The sequence below is a fragment of the Monodon monoceros genome, unplaced genomic scaffold (genome assembly GCF_005190385.1).
Source record: "Monodon monoceros isolate NGI ecotype Baffin Bay Population unplaced genomic scaffold, NGI_Narwhal_1 Super_Scaffold_13, whole genome shotgun sequence".
Classification (NCBI taxonomy): Eukaryota; Metazoa; Chordata; class Mammalia; order Artiodactyla; family Monodontidae; genus Monodon; species Monodon monoceros.
The window spans coordinates 6,284,726-6,300,562 of NW_021703769.1; the positions used below are offsets into that span (position 1 = coordinate 6,284,726).

Here is a 15,837-nt window from a genome sequence, read left to right on the forward strand (position 1 = left end):
AGTATTAATTTTTTTTTTGGCCACATCACGTGGCTTGTGGGATCTTAGTTCCCTGACCAGGGATTGAACCTGGGCCCTGGGCAGTGAAAGTGTGGAGTCCTAACCACTGGACCACCAGGGAATTCCCAAGGATTAATATTTTAAAAAGCAAGATGAGAAACTGTGCAGACAGTATGTCCCCATGTATGCTTTTATGAGTACAGCATCTTTCTGGAAGATGACATAAGTCATCATAAGCCCCCCTCTGGCTAGCTGAACCGGAGACCAGGAAACTATAGAGCTCTGGGATTAAAGGAAAACATGCTTTCAGTCCATGTTCATTGGTACAGTTTGAAATTTTAAAGCCATATGTACGTGTTTTGCTTTTTCAATATAAAAATCTAGTGTTTAAAGAAGATTCTGTTCTATTAGAAGAGAATTGCTTCTGCGTTGGTGAACTTGAGCTCCTGCTTGCCATGATCACTTAGGCTTGTTCTACTCCCAGATTTGATAGGAGGGAACCTTGACCCAGTCGGTCTTCATCTCAGCCCAAAGCAGTTTGCCACACAAAAGCATCTGGCATCTGGGGAAACCCTTTGTGTACTTCCAGGATAACTCACACTATTGATGGGACTCTCATTGCCCATCCATCAGAGGACCCTTTACAGCATGAAAAATGCTGAGAAGTGCTTGGACAGTTGTTGAGAACCAGCTGATTTTGTGTTTCTTTCTCCCCAGCTCCTTGAGAGTAGGGCCACAGACGACATCCAGAGAAGGCAACAAAAACCTACCACTTAAAGGCAACAGGGTCTAACGGTAGGTGTGTTAAGAATCACAGAAGTTTAGGTGGGGTGAAGCTTTAAGGGTTTTTCTGGCCTGGCCCAGGTAAGTTAGAGAGGCATCGAATAAGTCTCCAGGTAAACAGGAGAGGCTGGGTGCCTTTGCCACCACTACGCCCCCTCCCCTGTGGTCAGCTGCAGAATGACATGGTCCTGGGCACAAACACCTGGGCCAGGTGGGAGGGGCCCCCATGAGGGGACTGTTCCCAAGACCAGAAATTAGGACCAGCAGCCGCAGGACACGGCAGCTGTGCCTTGCACTCGCGTAACATTGGGGAAGGCGTTGGGATAACCACTTGCTGCTTTCCTTCCACGTGGAACTGTATTATGAGGTCTGCAGCTGAGATGGGCCACCAGGCCATCAGGCCTCCTCCTCTTTCTCTTCTCTAAGTTAACTTTTCTTTCCTTTCATGAATTTCAGTAGCTTTCCATAGCCACATTTACATTGAAAAGTAAAATTCCACAAGTTACAGGGAACCGAGTCACTTAACATAGCAAAATGGTATATTTCACAACCAGAACTTGCCTTAAGATTTGCAACTATATTAAATTATTTCCTTTTACTGTGTCATGCCTAACATGGTGCTGTAGAACTTGACACAGCTCGGCTGCAATGATCTGCATTTCATTTTCAGAAATACTTAGAATTTTTTTTTAAATGAGGTGACAGCTAAGTAATTTCTTGCATCATCCCACAGCATAAAGAAGAGTTGCTTCTCTTGGAGCTATTTTTATAAAAAACTTAGCAAAGCAGTTAAATGAGAGAGGCTGAGGGAAAACTGCTGTCTTTCTTGTGGTTAATATTAATTTGCCAGATAGGCTAGAAAATAACTGAGTTTTAGTTTCAGCTCCGCTCCTGAAAAAGTTGAAAAGTTCTGGACTAAAAGGCTCCACAATGTGTAGAAAGTGATCTGAAGTCATTTAACTGAGATACTGAAATGCCTTTTTCCAGATTACTTTTATATTTAGAGTCAACTTTAAGCTTTAAAAAAAAAAACTTAGGGCTTCCCTGGTGGCGCAGTGGTTGAGAGTCCGCCTGCCGATGCAGGGGGCACGGGTTTGTGCCCCGGTCTGGGAAGATCCCACGTGCCGCGGAGCGGCTGGGCCCGTGAGCCATGGCCGCTGAGCCTGCGCGTCCGGAGCCTGTGCTCCGCAACGGGAGAGGCCACAGCAGTGAGAGGCCCGCGTACTGCAAAAAAAAGAGAAAAAAACAAACGAAAAAAACCAAAAACTTAACTGAGTAGAATAGAGCTTTCTAAACAAAATTCAATTTCTCTCTTTTTTGCTTCAAAACGTGGGACATAAAACAACTTCTGATAATTTCCACTGATGGGATAGTTGCTTGGGAAACATCATTACCTACTTCCTTAACTTAGTGGAAAAAATGCAGAATAACAAGTAATGGATGCATTTACACAGTTCACTCTGAGTCCTAAGCAATTGAACTCTTGCAGGAAATGGATTCCAGGGGAGAGAAACTCAGATACTCACGGTCACCTTCGTCTTGATCCTTTAAAGAAATTATTTTTAAAGGTGATTAGTCCATACCCTGGAAAACACTGGCAGAAATCACTTCAGAAAGGAACTCCTGTAGTAGTTGGTGCTGGCATGCTGTGAGGTTTGGGGTCTAGAACACTTGTGCCTGAGCACTGCTCTTTCTGCAGCTGTCCCTACCGGGGGTGGGGTGAGAGATCTGGGCTGAAACCAACAGCCATGGGTGGGAAAGGTAGGGGCTGGTTACATAACACATCGGTTCCTTTCCACCCATCTGGATGCAAATAGCCATTGTCTCTGGCTTAGCTGTGGGCACTGGGGACTAAGAAGGGAATAAACCTGGTGAACTTGGAAATGAGAAGGGATATAAGAGAAAAAGAAAAACGTAAATAAAAGAAGGATTCCTTGTTTTCCCAACACCTCTAAAAATGATCCTGACCATGGCTTAGTCTGTGAGCACGCACAAACCTTAACTGATTTCTCCATAACGTTGAACTCTGATCCTTCCAGCTTTGAATTCTTCCTAATGGTTCAGATGAAAAGGCCTCTCGCCACGGGGACTTGGGTAGCCGCAGAAGGCACTGCCGACTAAGGAGACTTTGAGAAAGAGGCTGTGGTCAGGAAAAAATTCCCAAAAAATCCCAATGGAAATGAAACATTTGCTTCCCTGATGTCTGAATACTGTGGTTTCCAATAGGTTTGGGTCCTACTGGAAGGTATATTGTTTGAATATACTTCCCCTATTCATGGGACCCTTGCTAAAATGCACTTTTCGTGTTTCACTGATTTGACAGTTATTTATTAAGCACCTACTGTATGTCTGACAACGTGTGCTGGTGGGAGGAAGGTGAACAAGGTTCTGTTAGTCTAAGCCCAGGGTTGAAATGATGCAGCAATAAAGATCTCCCCGGTCTTCTAAGTAATTGATATTTTTGGATGTGGCCCAAGACAGGTCCATGTTATACCAAACCGTTTCTGTAGCTTGTAGTGCCCTAGAGATCAAGCATATTTATTCATCCGTCCCCCAAACCCCATCCCCACCTCCAAGTTCACTCCTTGCTAGACAAGTCTCTGAATTCTTGTTTCAGATACTTGGTTTGGGGAAAAGAGGAGTTGAGAGCAATGTTGGGCCAAGGTAAGTGGTTGAGAATTCAGCCCTCTCTTGTGAGAAACACATGGAGGGAGGAGGGCAAGTAGTTGAGAATTTTCCTGGGCCTCAGTATCCTCATCTGAAAGTGTAGGGTTCCCATCCAGCCGCAACCCCCTGCACTTTGCATGGTTTCGTCTTGCTCTTATCTCCTACTTCATGAAAGCCATCAGAGGGATTAAAGAACAGGACAGGTGGGATCCTTTCCTTTCTCATCTTTTCCTTCCTTCCCTTTTTCTTGTTTTGAAGCGTAAAGGGGATCAAAGGCATGGAGACGAAAGAAGGTGTTTCGTGTCCTTTGATTGGTCTGAAGCAATTATACCACCCCCAATTAGGAGAAAGCTTTGTCTAAGACTGTGTTTCTTAAACTTCGTGTGTCTATTAACTGCATGCTTCCTGTCATATCCATGTGCTGTCTGTACATTTTTAACTTCAAGGAAAATATTAAATTAAGCCAATAAAAAAAAAACCAGTCTCCCAAAGCAATATGACCTATGAAATTACAAGTTTGATGAGCTAGTTTTAGGTTTTTCCAATGCACATTAAAATACAGAGCTAACATTAAGAAATGTTCTATCTGTGTACCACACCTAAAATCATCTTGCATGAATGAGGTCAAAGTCCCTGCAGGGTGTGATTATTTTCCATTTGATTGATCAGGAAGAATTCAAAACTGGTCCAAGCTGTTTACTGGATCACAGAGAAATGTGGAAGTTCATACTTGTTCACCGAATTCTCCATTTGTTAGGGTCATTTTTGGGGGTGTTAGGAAAGCAACGAGCCACCTGTTCTTTAAGTTCTTCTCTCAGTCTGTTGGTGGGCATTTATTCCAGTTCACTGGGTTTATTCATTTTGTTGTCAATAATGAGCCACAGATAAACCCATCGCTAGCACCACAAGGAAGGTTATAGAGAATGTGCTTTGTAACTGTCCCTGTTGCTTTCCCCAGGGCTGTTGATCCCCTCCATGTTGGGAAACATCCGTGTAGGACAGAAGCAACTTGACATTCTCGCTATTAGTAATTGACTCTCGTTTCCTTTCAGCCTCCTCTGAGTTTAAATTCTGAACCCAAGAGAACATTCCACAGGCCCGTTTTACTTTTTGTTAACTAGATGGCAAGCGTCTCCAAGGGAGAGGCACCCTACTGCTTTCTTACCCCAATTCTCACCCCCTCCAAGCCCCAAAAGACAAGCTGCCTGTTAACAAACGTGTAACAAACAAAACTGCTCCTGATTCTAAGGAGAAGCAAGGGTCTAAAGAAAAAGAACAATCGATTCACCCTGGAGTGAGTGGGCCCGATGCAGAGCCCAGACTTGACCAGGAATAACATTTCCTAGAGGAGTTTTAAGAGCTGGCAAAGCCTCCCCGCAAAGAGCCAGGAGATGCCGTCCCAGGCGCAGACGCACACTCCGCCTTCTTGTTCCTATCTCTGTCCTTGCCATGTGCACACAGGAGCCCTCTTCCATTCCAATAAACACATGGTTTATGGGCAATACGTTTGGAAATGATTCCAAAAATACTTATTTCCCCTTTTTGCAACTCATGTTGGAGTCTTCGAATATCACTTGTAGTGGTATCTTTTTTTTTTCTTTGTTACCAGCCTCCCACCTTCCTCCTTTGAAGTTATTTCCCCTCCAGGCTCTTGTCATTTCCCCCCTGAGTCATCACAGTTCCAACATGACCACACACATTTCTAAGGTCGCTTCCTCATTCCATTATCATGCAGGCCACTCTCCTTTGAAAAGTCTCCTGGCAACATTTTTAACTTGTAGTATAAGCAGTTGGTGTTCTGTCTGGCCTTTTTTCTGCAACCCTCCCCCCCCCACAAAGTGAGCTCTATAGCAAATACAATGTTAAGAGAATAAAGGTTATGGACTCCCCTGGTGGCACAGTGTTTAAGAATCCACCTGCCAACGCAGGGGACACTGGTTCGAGCCGTGGTCCGGGAAGATCCCACATGCCAAGGAGCAACTGAGCCTGTGCGCCACAACTACTGAGCCTGCGCTCTAGAGCCCACGAGCCACAACTGCTGAGCCCACGTGCCTAGAGCCCGTGCTCCGCAACGAGAAGCCACCGCAGTGAGAAGCCCGCGCATCGCAACCAAGAGTAGCTCCCGCTCGCTGCAACTAGAGAAAGCCCGCGCACAGCAACGAAGACCCGACACAGCCAAAAATAAATAAAGAGAAAAAAATAAATTTATATAAAAAAAAGAGAGAATAAAGGTTATCGAACAGGGGAAAGAATAATAGAAGGTAATGGACTTTTAACGCTAATGACAGTTTATTAAATATTGAGAAAAGTGATGACTTTTGTCTTCTGTGGCATTTAGAGCAGCGTCTGGCTCAATATATTTGTGGAATGAATGAAAGAAAATGGAAATAAAGTTGGTGGAAAATAAACATCCGTTTCTTAAAAAAATAAAGCATATAGCACATGTACCTCAATAAAAGCTATTTATACCTTTACTTACTGTTCTTTCTGATCACATCTCCTGACACTCTCAAACACCAAACGTTTTATTTTTTTCAAAAGACAGAGCAAACGGTTCTTCTCCATGTGCGTTGAGAACAGCATGGTACCATCCAAAATGGAAAATGAAGCCCTGGCCCTGTCTCCTGATTCACCTCCCCACTTCTGCTCTTTCCTACTGACTGTCTGTGTGTGCACGGCAGCCTTAAGATGTCTTAAAAGACGTAAATCAGCCCATGTTATCTCCTACTTTACACAGGCCAGTGGCTTGTGTAAAGTAGCAGTTTGAATGCAGTTAGAGTGCATTCTGCAGTTAGAATGCACTTCAAAGTTCTTACAGCATCGACGAGGCCCTATGTGAACAGACCCTGCTTACCCCTCAAATCTTGTTTCTGAAACTTTCTACCCTTGTTAACTCTGCTCTGACCACTGGCGTTTTCATGGATGCTCTGCTCTGCTGAATTCATTCCTGCCCTTGCATTTGCTGTTCCCTCTGCCTGGAAAGCTTTTCCCATCATTCTGGTTTCCAGAGAGGCCCTTTCTGTGGATCACTTCTATCAGGTCACCCTGTTTTTTATTTTTTTTTAATTTTTATACTAATTTTAAAAATATAAATAAATTTATTTATTTATTTATAGCAGCGTTGGGTCTTCGTTGCTGCGCGGGGGCTTTCTCTAGTTGCGGCGAGCGGGGGCTACTCCTTGTTGCAGTGTGCAGGCTTTTCTCATTGCTGTGGATTCTCTTGTTGCAGAGCACGGGCTCTAGGCACACATGCTTCAGTAGTTGTGGCACATGGCCTCAGTAGTTGTGGCACTTGGGCTCAGTAGTTGTGGTTCTCAGGCTCTAGAGCAACAGGCTCAGTAGTTGTGGAGCATGGGCTTAGTTGCTCCGCGGCATGTGGGATCTTCCCAGCCCAGGGCTTGAACCCGTGTCTCCTGCATTGGCAGGCAGATTCTTAACCACTGCGCCACTGGGAAGCCCTGTTTTCTTTGCTTTAGGGCAGTTGTCAGCACCTGAGATCACTGTGTCCATTTACTTATTTACCAACTGTCTGATCCCACGGGAATGTCGGCTCTGTGTTGATCGCCCAAACCCCCAGAGCTCAATGATTCTGTCTTGGGTGAGAGGCTAAACAGTGGACCATGAGTTGTGTTTTCAAGCTGGGTGCTGTGGTTACTTGTTTTGCTTTGGGAGGCAGGTGAAGGGATGAGGCTGCTGGATGAGGTCAGAGGGAGACCACAGGTCCTTGTGGCCGTGACTTCAATTGCACAGGCTCAGATCTAAGGCAACATCTCACCGTGGGAGAACGAGGCGGGTAATTCTCAAGCATCTAGGTTGAGAGGCGGGTCAGGATGGGGCCAGGTAGGGGTTAGAAGAGCTGAGAGTCAGGGGTGACCTCTGTTCCCAGACATCTGGTAAGCAGGAAGTACTATTCTTGTCCTCGTGGCCATGTTGCAAGGGCTCTCTATCTGCACTCCAGGTAACCTCCCATTCATTCACACACGCACACCGACCAAAGTGTTTCTTGAACACCTACTATGTACAGGCATTGCTATAGGCACTAAAGATGCAGCACTGAATAAGAAAGGCCAGATCTGTCCCTCATGGAGCTGACCTTCCAAAGGGCGAAACAAAGGCAAGACAATTTCCAATCTTGTTAAGTGAGGCTGAGACGGATGATAAGAATGATGGGATGGGTGTGGGAAAGGGAGGTGGTTTAGACAGGGTGGTCCAGAGAGGCCTCTGGATGGGGAGATGCTTGAGGGGAGGACCCAGTGGTCAAGCCACAGGGAGAGAGGAGCATTCCCAGGTCGGGAACAGCAGGGGAGAAGGGGAAGGAACTGAGGTGGTGGGAGCTGGTGGGAGTGGCACGCGGCAGGGCCTGGTGGGTGATGGTGAGTTCCCTGCCGTGATCACACTTGCCCTTCTTTGACAAAGACTGAGTTGAAAGTGTCTTGCTTACCATCTGAGAGCTTTAAAGGTACAAGGAGAGCCTGAAATTGCTCCTCATTCACAAACAAAGCCTCACCGAGCGTTCTTGCCCAGAAGCACCAGGGCAGAGAGTCTTGGCGAGCGGCAGAGTCATCCAATGCCACTGCAGCCTGTCAGGGTCTAAACTAACCCTGGGCGTGTTGGTGATTTTTTTTTTTTATTCTAAGTCTTTACCTAGACCCTCCTTGAGTGAATCTAGAACCATTCCACTCAGAGTTGAGATGGAAGAGGACCACAGGATGTTTGCTTTTTAACTGAAGCTGAATCTGAAATGTTGAGAACATTTCAGGACGTTTAAACGTTCTTAAAACATAAATATTATTTTGATCAGTGCTCTGGAACATCCACCCTTCAGTAACATGGTAAAGACACTTGATTTGAAAACTCCCTTCAGAAAACCAAGTGAGCAAAACAGCCTATGGCTCTATTTATAAAAGAGAGAAAATATAGAATGTAGAGAAAATACTATGGAAACTAAGTTTTCAAATTTTAGAAGTTCTCAGAAAGTGATGGAAAACAAAATACCATACTTATTTGACCCAGGATTCCTCTTTCAATTCCTGGCCATTCACTCCAGGGAGACAAAGACGCCTGTACACAAAGTTGCTATTTTCAGCATCACCTCTAATGGTGTGGACATGTGCATGCACACACAGACACATACGCTCAGAAGTAAACACAATGTGCAACAAACGGGACCGAATCACTAAAATACATGCAGACTCTATTTTCATAAATAAGGCACTTTTGAAACAACCAAAAATCCAAAGCAAGGACTTACATATAGTAAAACCAGTTATTCACCTTGTCTTTCAGACCTAATTTTCCTAATTTTCATGAATGGAGTTGAACATGGAGTCAATCAGCTACAGTCCAATGAGATGTTGGATTTACCACCTTAGCAACACACAACGGTCTCTACCTTTTGCAATTACACTGTTTGAGACCGGTGTTTCCTAGCTCTAATACCACCATGTTTATTGTTTAGTTTTCTCTTCATTTTGTAAGACAGTTTGCGGAAACCTAATAAAAGTCAGACAATTACACAAAATCCGCTGTGCACAAAGGTGAAATTCTACTGACGAGGAACTCTTGGTTGTTTGTCAAGCAGCAACACTGGGGAACAGCCTGAAAGGCAGGCACAGTTCACCACCTGACGTACACAGGCTGACCTCGGGGCATGAAAGGAGTCTGGGTGCCCCTAACTGAAAGTTAGGGTTGCTTTAAAGTCAGATGCACCAATGCTGAGAACCACTCACATGGTATGACTCCTTCAAGCACTGTGTTACCTTTTAATCAAAAGCACCTAAATGACAACGTAGGCATTGAAAATACTGAGGTAGGTCAGTGGTGCTAAAACAGATGGAGCTCTAATATGTACTGTTCACTGTAAAAGACAAGAAGCTCAACAGTTGTTCAGTTACTGCTCCTGTTCTTGAAAAACCTTTTAAAAAAATCATATTATCTTATATGTGCATTGGCAGTTCTGTAGGGATACCCAAGAAAGCATGAACTGAGGTTGCCTCTGTGCTAGGAATGGAAGATTTGGGTTCTCGCCCTGGTGCTGCTGTAACTGGGTAGGGGGTGCACCCGTACGAGCTGAGACATCATTCATCTAAGACTTGGGTCGGCAAACTAGGGCCTGTGGGCCAAATCCACAGGACCAGTCCAAGAGTTAAGAATGATTTCATATTTTTAAAGGGTTGTAAAAACAAAAAAGAATATGCACCAGAGGGACTTCCCTGGCAGTCCAGTGGTTAGGACTTTGATCTTCCACAGCAGGGGGCCAGGTTTGATCCCTGGTCCGGGAACTAAGATCCCGAAACCCGAGGTGCAGCCAGAAATAAAAAATAAAAACAAGAATATGCACCAGAGATCAGAGGTGGACCACAGAGCATAAAATACTAGCTGGCTCTTTATGAAAAGACTGCAGACCTCTGGCCTAAGGGTCAGCATATAGTGAGCTGGTTAAGTCTGGGTCTGCGTCAGTCTGTCTGGGTTTGGCTCCTGGCATTCCACTTACTAGCAAATGACCTTGGCAAGTCAGTGAACCCTACTTTCCTCATCTGTCAAATGGGGATAAGAGTAACATGTCTACCTTATGGAGATGTCGAGAGGATGTAATGAGAAAAAGCAAGAATAGCACTCAGCACCAGGTCTGACAGATCGACAGTAAGGGTCAGCTGTTATTATCTGTATAATATCAATAATAGAAATTCATGGGGATGCTGGGACTATCAAATATATGCTATATGTATATATACATGTTAATTACACATATACATGTTACAATTACACATTGTAAAGTGCTATAGAAATTGGGCAGAATAAGTGGTCCATTAAAAAAAAAGGATAGAAGATCACTTATAACCTACACGCATTCTAGGAACCCTGTTTGGCTGACTTGAGAAGAAAAATTATTAAGTTTGTCTTTTTGATGATGGCCATTCTAACAAGCATGAGGTGATATCTCATTATGGTTTTGATTTGCATTTCCGTAATGATTAGTAATGATTAGTGATGTTGAGCACCTTTTCATGGACCTGTTGTCCAGTTGTATATCTTCTTCGGAAAACTGTCTATTCAAGTTCTTTGTCCATTTTAAAATTGGACTATTACTTTTTTTTTTTAATAAATAAATTTATTTATTTATTGGCAAAAAAAAAAAAAAAAGGATAAATCGTTAAAAAATCTGGATATCCGTAGAGAATGTCAGTTTTATGAAAGAAATAAAAAAGTAGTAGACTGATGAAGAACCTAGGGGTAAGACAGGAATAAAGACACAGACCTACTATAGAATGGACTTGAGGATATGGGGAGGGGGAAGGGTAAGCTGGGACGAAGTGAGAGAGTGGCATGGACATATATACACTACCAAACGTAAAATAGATAGCTAGTGGGAAGCAGCCGCATAGCACAGGGAGATCAGCTCGGTGCTTTGTGACCACCTAGAGGGGTGGGTTAGGGAGGGTGGGAAGGAAGGAGACGCAAGAGGGAAGAGATATAGGGATATATGTATATGTATAGCTGATTCACTTTGTTATAAAGCAGAAACTAATACACCATTGTAAAGCAATTATACTCAAATAAAGATGTAAAAAAAAAAAAAAAAAGTAGTGGACTGTTCTAGATTAAGGATGACAGAGACCTAACAAACAAAATGTGTGATCCTGGAATGAGTCCTGGGTTGGAAAAAAAAACAAATAAACATGCAAAGAAATAATAACAGCCAAAAAAGCTAGAAAGGATGTTTTTGGATTTTTGGAAAATGTGATTGTAGCCTGTGTCTAAATATATACAAATAGATGCATACAAATGTGACAAAGTGCCAGGAATCGGTGAATCTAGGTAAAGGATATACACAGGCTTACTGAATTTTTTTCTATTTTCCCAATGGTTTAAAATTTTTCAAAGAAAATAGTCAGGTACAAAATTCTAGGGTAGCAATCTACATAAGAGAGACTGTCATGGGTTATTCAGCTGTACATTCCACCAGTGACACCTATTGTTATTATAATAATAAATAACACCTATTTAATCATATAAGCAAGCTCCCCATTTCATAATTGTTTCATTTTGTTTTCCTGTTCTACTTAAAATTTTAAAAAGATGTAGCAAAATAACCCTGACCTTCACTTTTCCTTGTGTCCAAGCAGTTTTCTTTTAGCAGCCATTTCAACATTCTAAACAGCAAATCCTTTTTGATTCCTGTCACAGACTTGAGCTCCACTCATGCATGTCAGTACAGAAGGTAACGTGAAAACAGCATGAGGAAGACCCGCTGAGGACTCAGGGCTGGGGCAGAGACCCATGTCTCGCTCAGAAGTTTGTTAGAAGGTGAATGGACACAAAGGGATGGGTTGTGTTATCAACCGCGTAAACTGGGTTTTGCTAGAAAGTAATTTGCAACCATCTCTGAGTCAGACTGGTCAGGAGCTTTACGGCACATATAGTTTCTATACGTAAACTCACGTGAAACTTACTCCTCTCAAACTTAGATGTTACTGGTATTCATCTTTGACTTCATCAGAAACTCAGCCCTGAAATCGGCCCGCTGTCCTTATAACCCAAACAGGCTGCTCCGTCTGCCTCTGCACACAGCCCCGCCACTCACCTTGGGCGCCCCGTCCGTGATGCTAGCTCCTTTCATGTTGCTGGTGTGAAACGGCTCCTTTGAGCTCCACGGCTGATATCTCTGACTTCAGAGGTGGTTACGCAATGTCACTGCATGCCTCTGGCTGGTTCTCAGAAACTGAATTCTATGGAGCTGACAGCACAGGAAATTGTCAGAATGATTCTCCCAGCAGGCAAACATTCTGGAAAGGGTGAGAAGAAAAGAGGTGAAGGAAGGGAGACCAGAAATCCAGGCCACACTCACTCCTCAATGTGTGATGTCTATAAGTATAAATTGTCACACATTTGCTACAAGAAACCGCAAAACGAAAAAAAAAAAGTCTTCTGCTTTACAGGGTGAAGTTCCTACTTAAGAACGCACGGCATTCTCATCCCTTGAACGTTGTGGAACAACTCCCCCTGGACAGACCAAGCATATTTCTCTGATTAGAGGCCGCCAGGACAAATTTGTGATAACGGTCAGTGTTTCTTCCTTCCTGCCCCCTAAAACTTACCCTGCAACAGCCGGAGAAAACAAGTCCAGCAGGGGTGGGGGGCGTGCCCAAGGGACCTCGTCCCGAATCTTTCCCGTCAGGTGCACTCTTCCGCTTCCCCCTGCTCTGACCCCCATACTCACCCCCTGGTCTTTGAGTGCTGGCTCTGCAGCAGGGTTATGCTGAGTACTTATCAATACATTATCTCTCAAATCTCACTGACCCACCCACTTGATGCCACACTAGTTCACACAGTTCGGGATGACTTGCTAAGTCTTTCCACTTTCCTTAAGTTCAGACTAAACATCCAGAGAGGACCTACAGGAGAGCAGATTCCTTGCTAGGCATGTTCACACTTTTATTTCACATAAACAAACTGGTACCCATCCTTCCCAGCGGGGCTCAGCTTCCACCTCCAATGGGCTGTCTCTCTCATCGTTCTCCTGTGATTACAGCACTTACTGTCTTGTCTGCTGGCTATCCCACATGTAGCCCCTACAAGTCTGAGCACCAGGAAGGATTTACAGGTGGAAATAGCTGACTGACTTCTGGCTGAGACTATTTTATTTATTTATTTCTTTTCAAAAATATTTATTTAGCTGTGTCAGGTCTTAGTTGCAGCATGCAGGATCTTTTAGTTGCAGCATGCAAACTCTTAGTTGTGGCATGTGGGATCTAGTTCCCTGACCAGGGATTGAACCTGGGCCCCCTGCATTGGGAGTGTAGAGTCTTAGCCACCTGACCACTAGGGAAGTCCCCAGGACCTATATTTTAAATTGTTACCAGTAGGACAGAGATGGGAGAGTGGGGGAGTAATTTAGGGAAGGCTTCACGAGGAAGGCAAGGTACGAGAAGCTGGGGCAGAGCCGTATAGACCCTGGACTAACAGAAGTATTTTATCCTGTTAGTCTTTACAGATGAGACAAATCATTAAAGTAGTACCACTGCAATGCATATAACAGGTGATATTTGTGAGGCAAAGGCCACTGCAAAATAGCAGGTGATTTCCATGTTGTTAAATGTGAATCTGGGTGTTTCTCTTGGGTGCACCTCTTCCCTCCTGCTTTTTCTTCTGGCTCTAGCAGCTCCTCTGTGTCGGCGGCCATGGGCCACGTAGCACCTCAGATGAGGAAGAGGCAAGCACTGTCCAGCTAAGGCTGAGGTTCATGTTTCCAGAGTGGGAATTTATTAAACCAAGATTCAATGTTTCCACATATATATTGAGACGGAAAAATGTTATGATTGCATTTTAAAAAGTCCTTATCTCTCAGAGATATATACTGAAATATTTACAGATAAAATTTGAAAATTCAAAATAATTCAAGGGGAAAGTAGATAGCGGTATAGGTAGAACGATACTGGGCATGAGTTGAAGATTGGGGAGTCTGAGTGATGAGTCCATGGGGATCCACTGCACTGTACTGCTGATACTGAATTTAAAAAATAACAGCTTTATTAAGACAGAATTCACATACCACAAAAGTACGATTCAGTTTTTAGTATATTCAGAGTTATGCAACCATCACCACTAATTCCAGAACGTTTTCGTCACCCCAATGAGAAAGCCCATACCCATCAGCTGTCATTCCTTGTTCTCCTCTCCCCCCCGCCCCTGGCAACCATTGTTTCTACTGTATTACTGACTTTCGTATATATTTGAAAAAAAAGTAAAAAGAAAGGATGGACATACTCACTCAAGGTCACACAGTGATGAACAAAAAAAGACAAGAGGGCTTCCCTGGTGGCGCAGTGGTTGAGAGTCCGCCTGCCGATGCAGGGGACACGGGTTCGTGCCCCGGTCCGCGAAGATCCCACATGCCGCGGAGCGGCTGGGCCCGTGAGCCACGGCCGCTGAGCCTGCGCGTCCGGAGCCTGTGCTCCGCAATGGGAGAAGCCACAGCAGTGAGAGGCCTGCGTACCACACACACAAAAAAAGACAACAGACAGATTTCACACCAATTCAAATTTGGACGGTTCCTATCACCTTCTCAAACTCCAGACAGTAATTCTTCCCTATACTGAAGGGCTGACCTCAAAGGTCCCTATACAGATTAGAATGCTGTAATTTGCATGTCTTATTAAAAAATTTCATTCATTTATTTATTTATTTTTGGCTGTGTTGGGCCTTCGTTGCTGTGCATGGGCTTTCTCTAGTGCGGTGCGCGGGCTTCTCATCGCGGTGGCTTTGTTTTGCAGCACGGGCTCTAGGCACGCGGGCTTCAGTAATTGTGGCACAGGCTTAGTAGTTGTGGCGCACGGGCTTAGTTGCTCTGCGGCATGTGGGATCTTCCCAGACCAGGGATCAAGCCCGTGTCCCCTGCGTTGGCAGGCGGATTCTTGACCACTGCGCCACCAGGGAAGTCCCTGCATGCCTTTTTAAGGAAAAACAATCAGAGCCAAAATCCAAGACACAAAGGTAATAGGATTTGGCCCAGAAATTAAATACTCACCCCTACATAGATATTTAGTGTAGTATTTTGTGAACAAGGGGCTTGAGTTCTCAGACTCCTATTTGACCCTGCTAAGATTTTTCTGAATGAAAGGCTCTAGACATTTTGCTGCAATCCATTCATATTTACATCTTAAGGCAAATGAGTCTCTTACGTGCACAAATATTGCGAGAGTTGATCATTCTAGAAAACTGGGTGGTTTTCGCAATATGCTGCAGGCGGAAGTTTGAAACAGTTAGAATTCAAAAGAGCCAAGTGAGAGAGCTTCTAATGAGGTAATTCCCACCCCTCCTCTCTTAACTAATGTACCACTGAAAACAGTATTTTTTTTTTTTTTTTTTGGCTGCGCGTCATGCGGGATCTTAGTTCCCCAACCAGGGATTGAACCTAGGCCCTCGGCAGTGAAAACGCAGAGTTCTGTCTTAACTACTGGACCGCCAGGGAATTCCCGAGAACAGTATTTTGAATTGATTTTCTTTTCACAACCTAGGGAGTCAGATCACCTCCACAGCTCCCAATAAATGTGCAAGAAGGCAGGGACTTCCCTGGTGGTCCAGTGGCTAAGACGCCATGCTCCCAATGCAGGGGGCCCAGGTTTGATACCTGGTCAGGGAACTGGATCCCATGTGCCGCAACTAAAGATCCCGCTTGCCTCAACTAAGACCCGGCACTGCCAAATTAATAAATTAATAATAAATAAATAAATGTGCAAGAAGGCAGATGGCTTTTGCGTACTGCTCTTTATATATGCTTTTATACTGTTTTCGTGTGGACTTTCAGCCATTCAGCTCCATGAGTGGTAGTTCAATACCTGACTTTTTTCTTAAAGTCCAGCCAAACACCACTCAGAATGTCCAAAG

At 44.2% G+C, this 15,837-nt stretch overlaps 1 protein-coding gene across 2 annotated transcripts in view; it reads right to left on the bottom strand.

The window, feature by feature from the left end:
• The window catches only part of CASS4 (Cas scaffold protein family member 4), a 47,333-nt gene extending 33,093 nt beyond the window's left edge, over nt 1-14,240 (bottom strand). Inside the window, exons 1-2 of one of the 2 annotated variants that reach the window (XM_029221976.1) lie at nt 14,222-14,240; nt 12,035-12,236 (exon numbers count right to left, since the gene is read on the bottom strand). In XM_029221976.1, coding sequence (XP_029077809.1) covers nt 12,035-12,070 — 36 coding nt within the window. In that variant the 5' untranslated portion in view covers nt 12,071-12,236; nt 14,222-14,240. Of the gene's footprint in view, nt 1-12,034; nt 12,283-14,221 lie in introns of those variants that run through there. The other variant, XM_029221975.1, reaches the window with a different exon arrangement.
• Between the last annotated feature and the right edge of the window lie 1,597 nt (nt 14,241-15,837).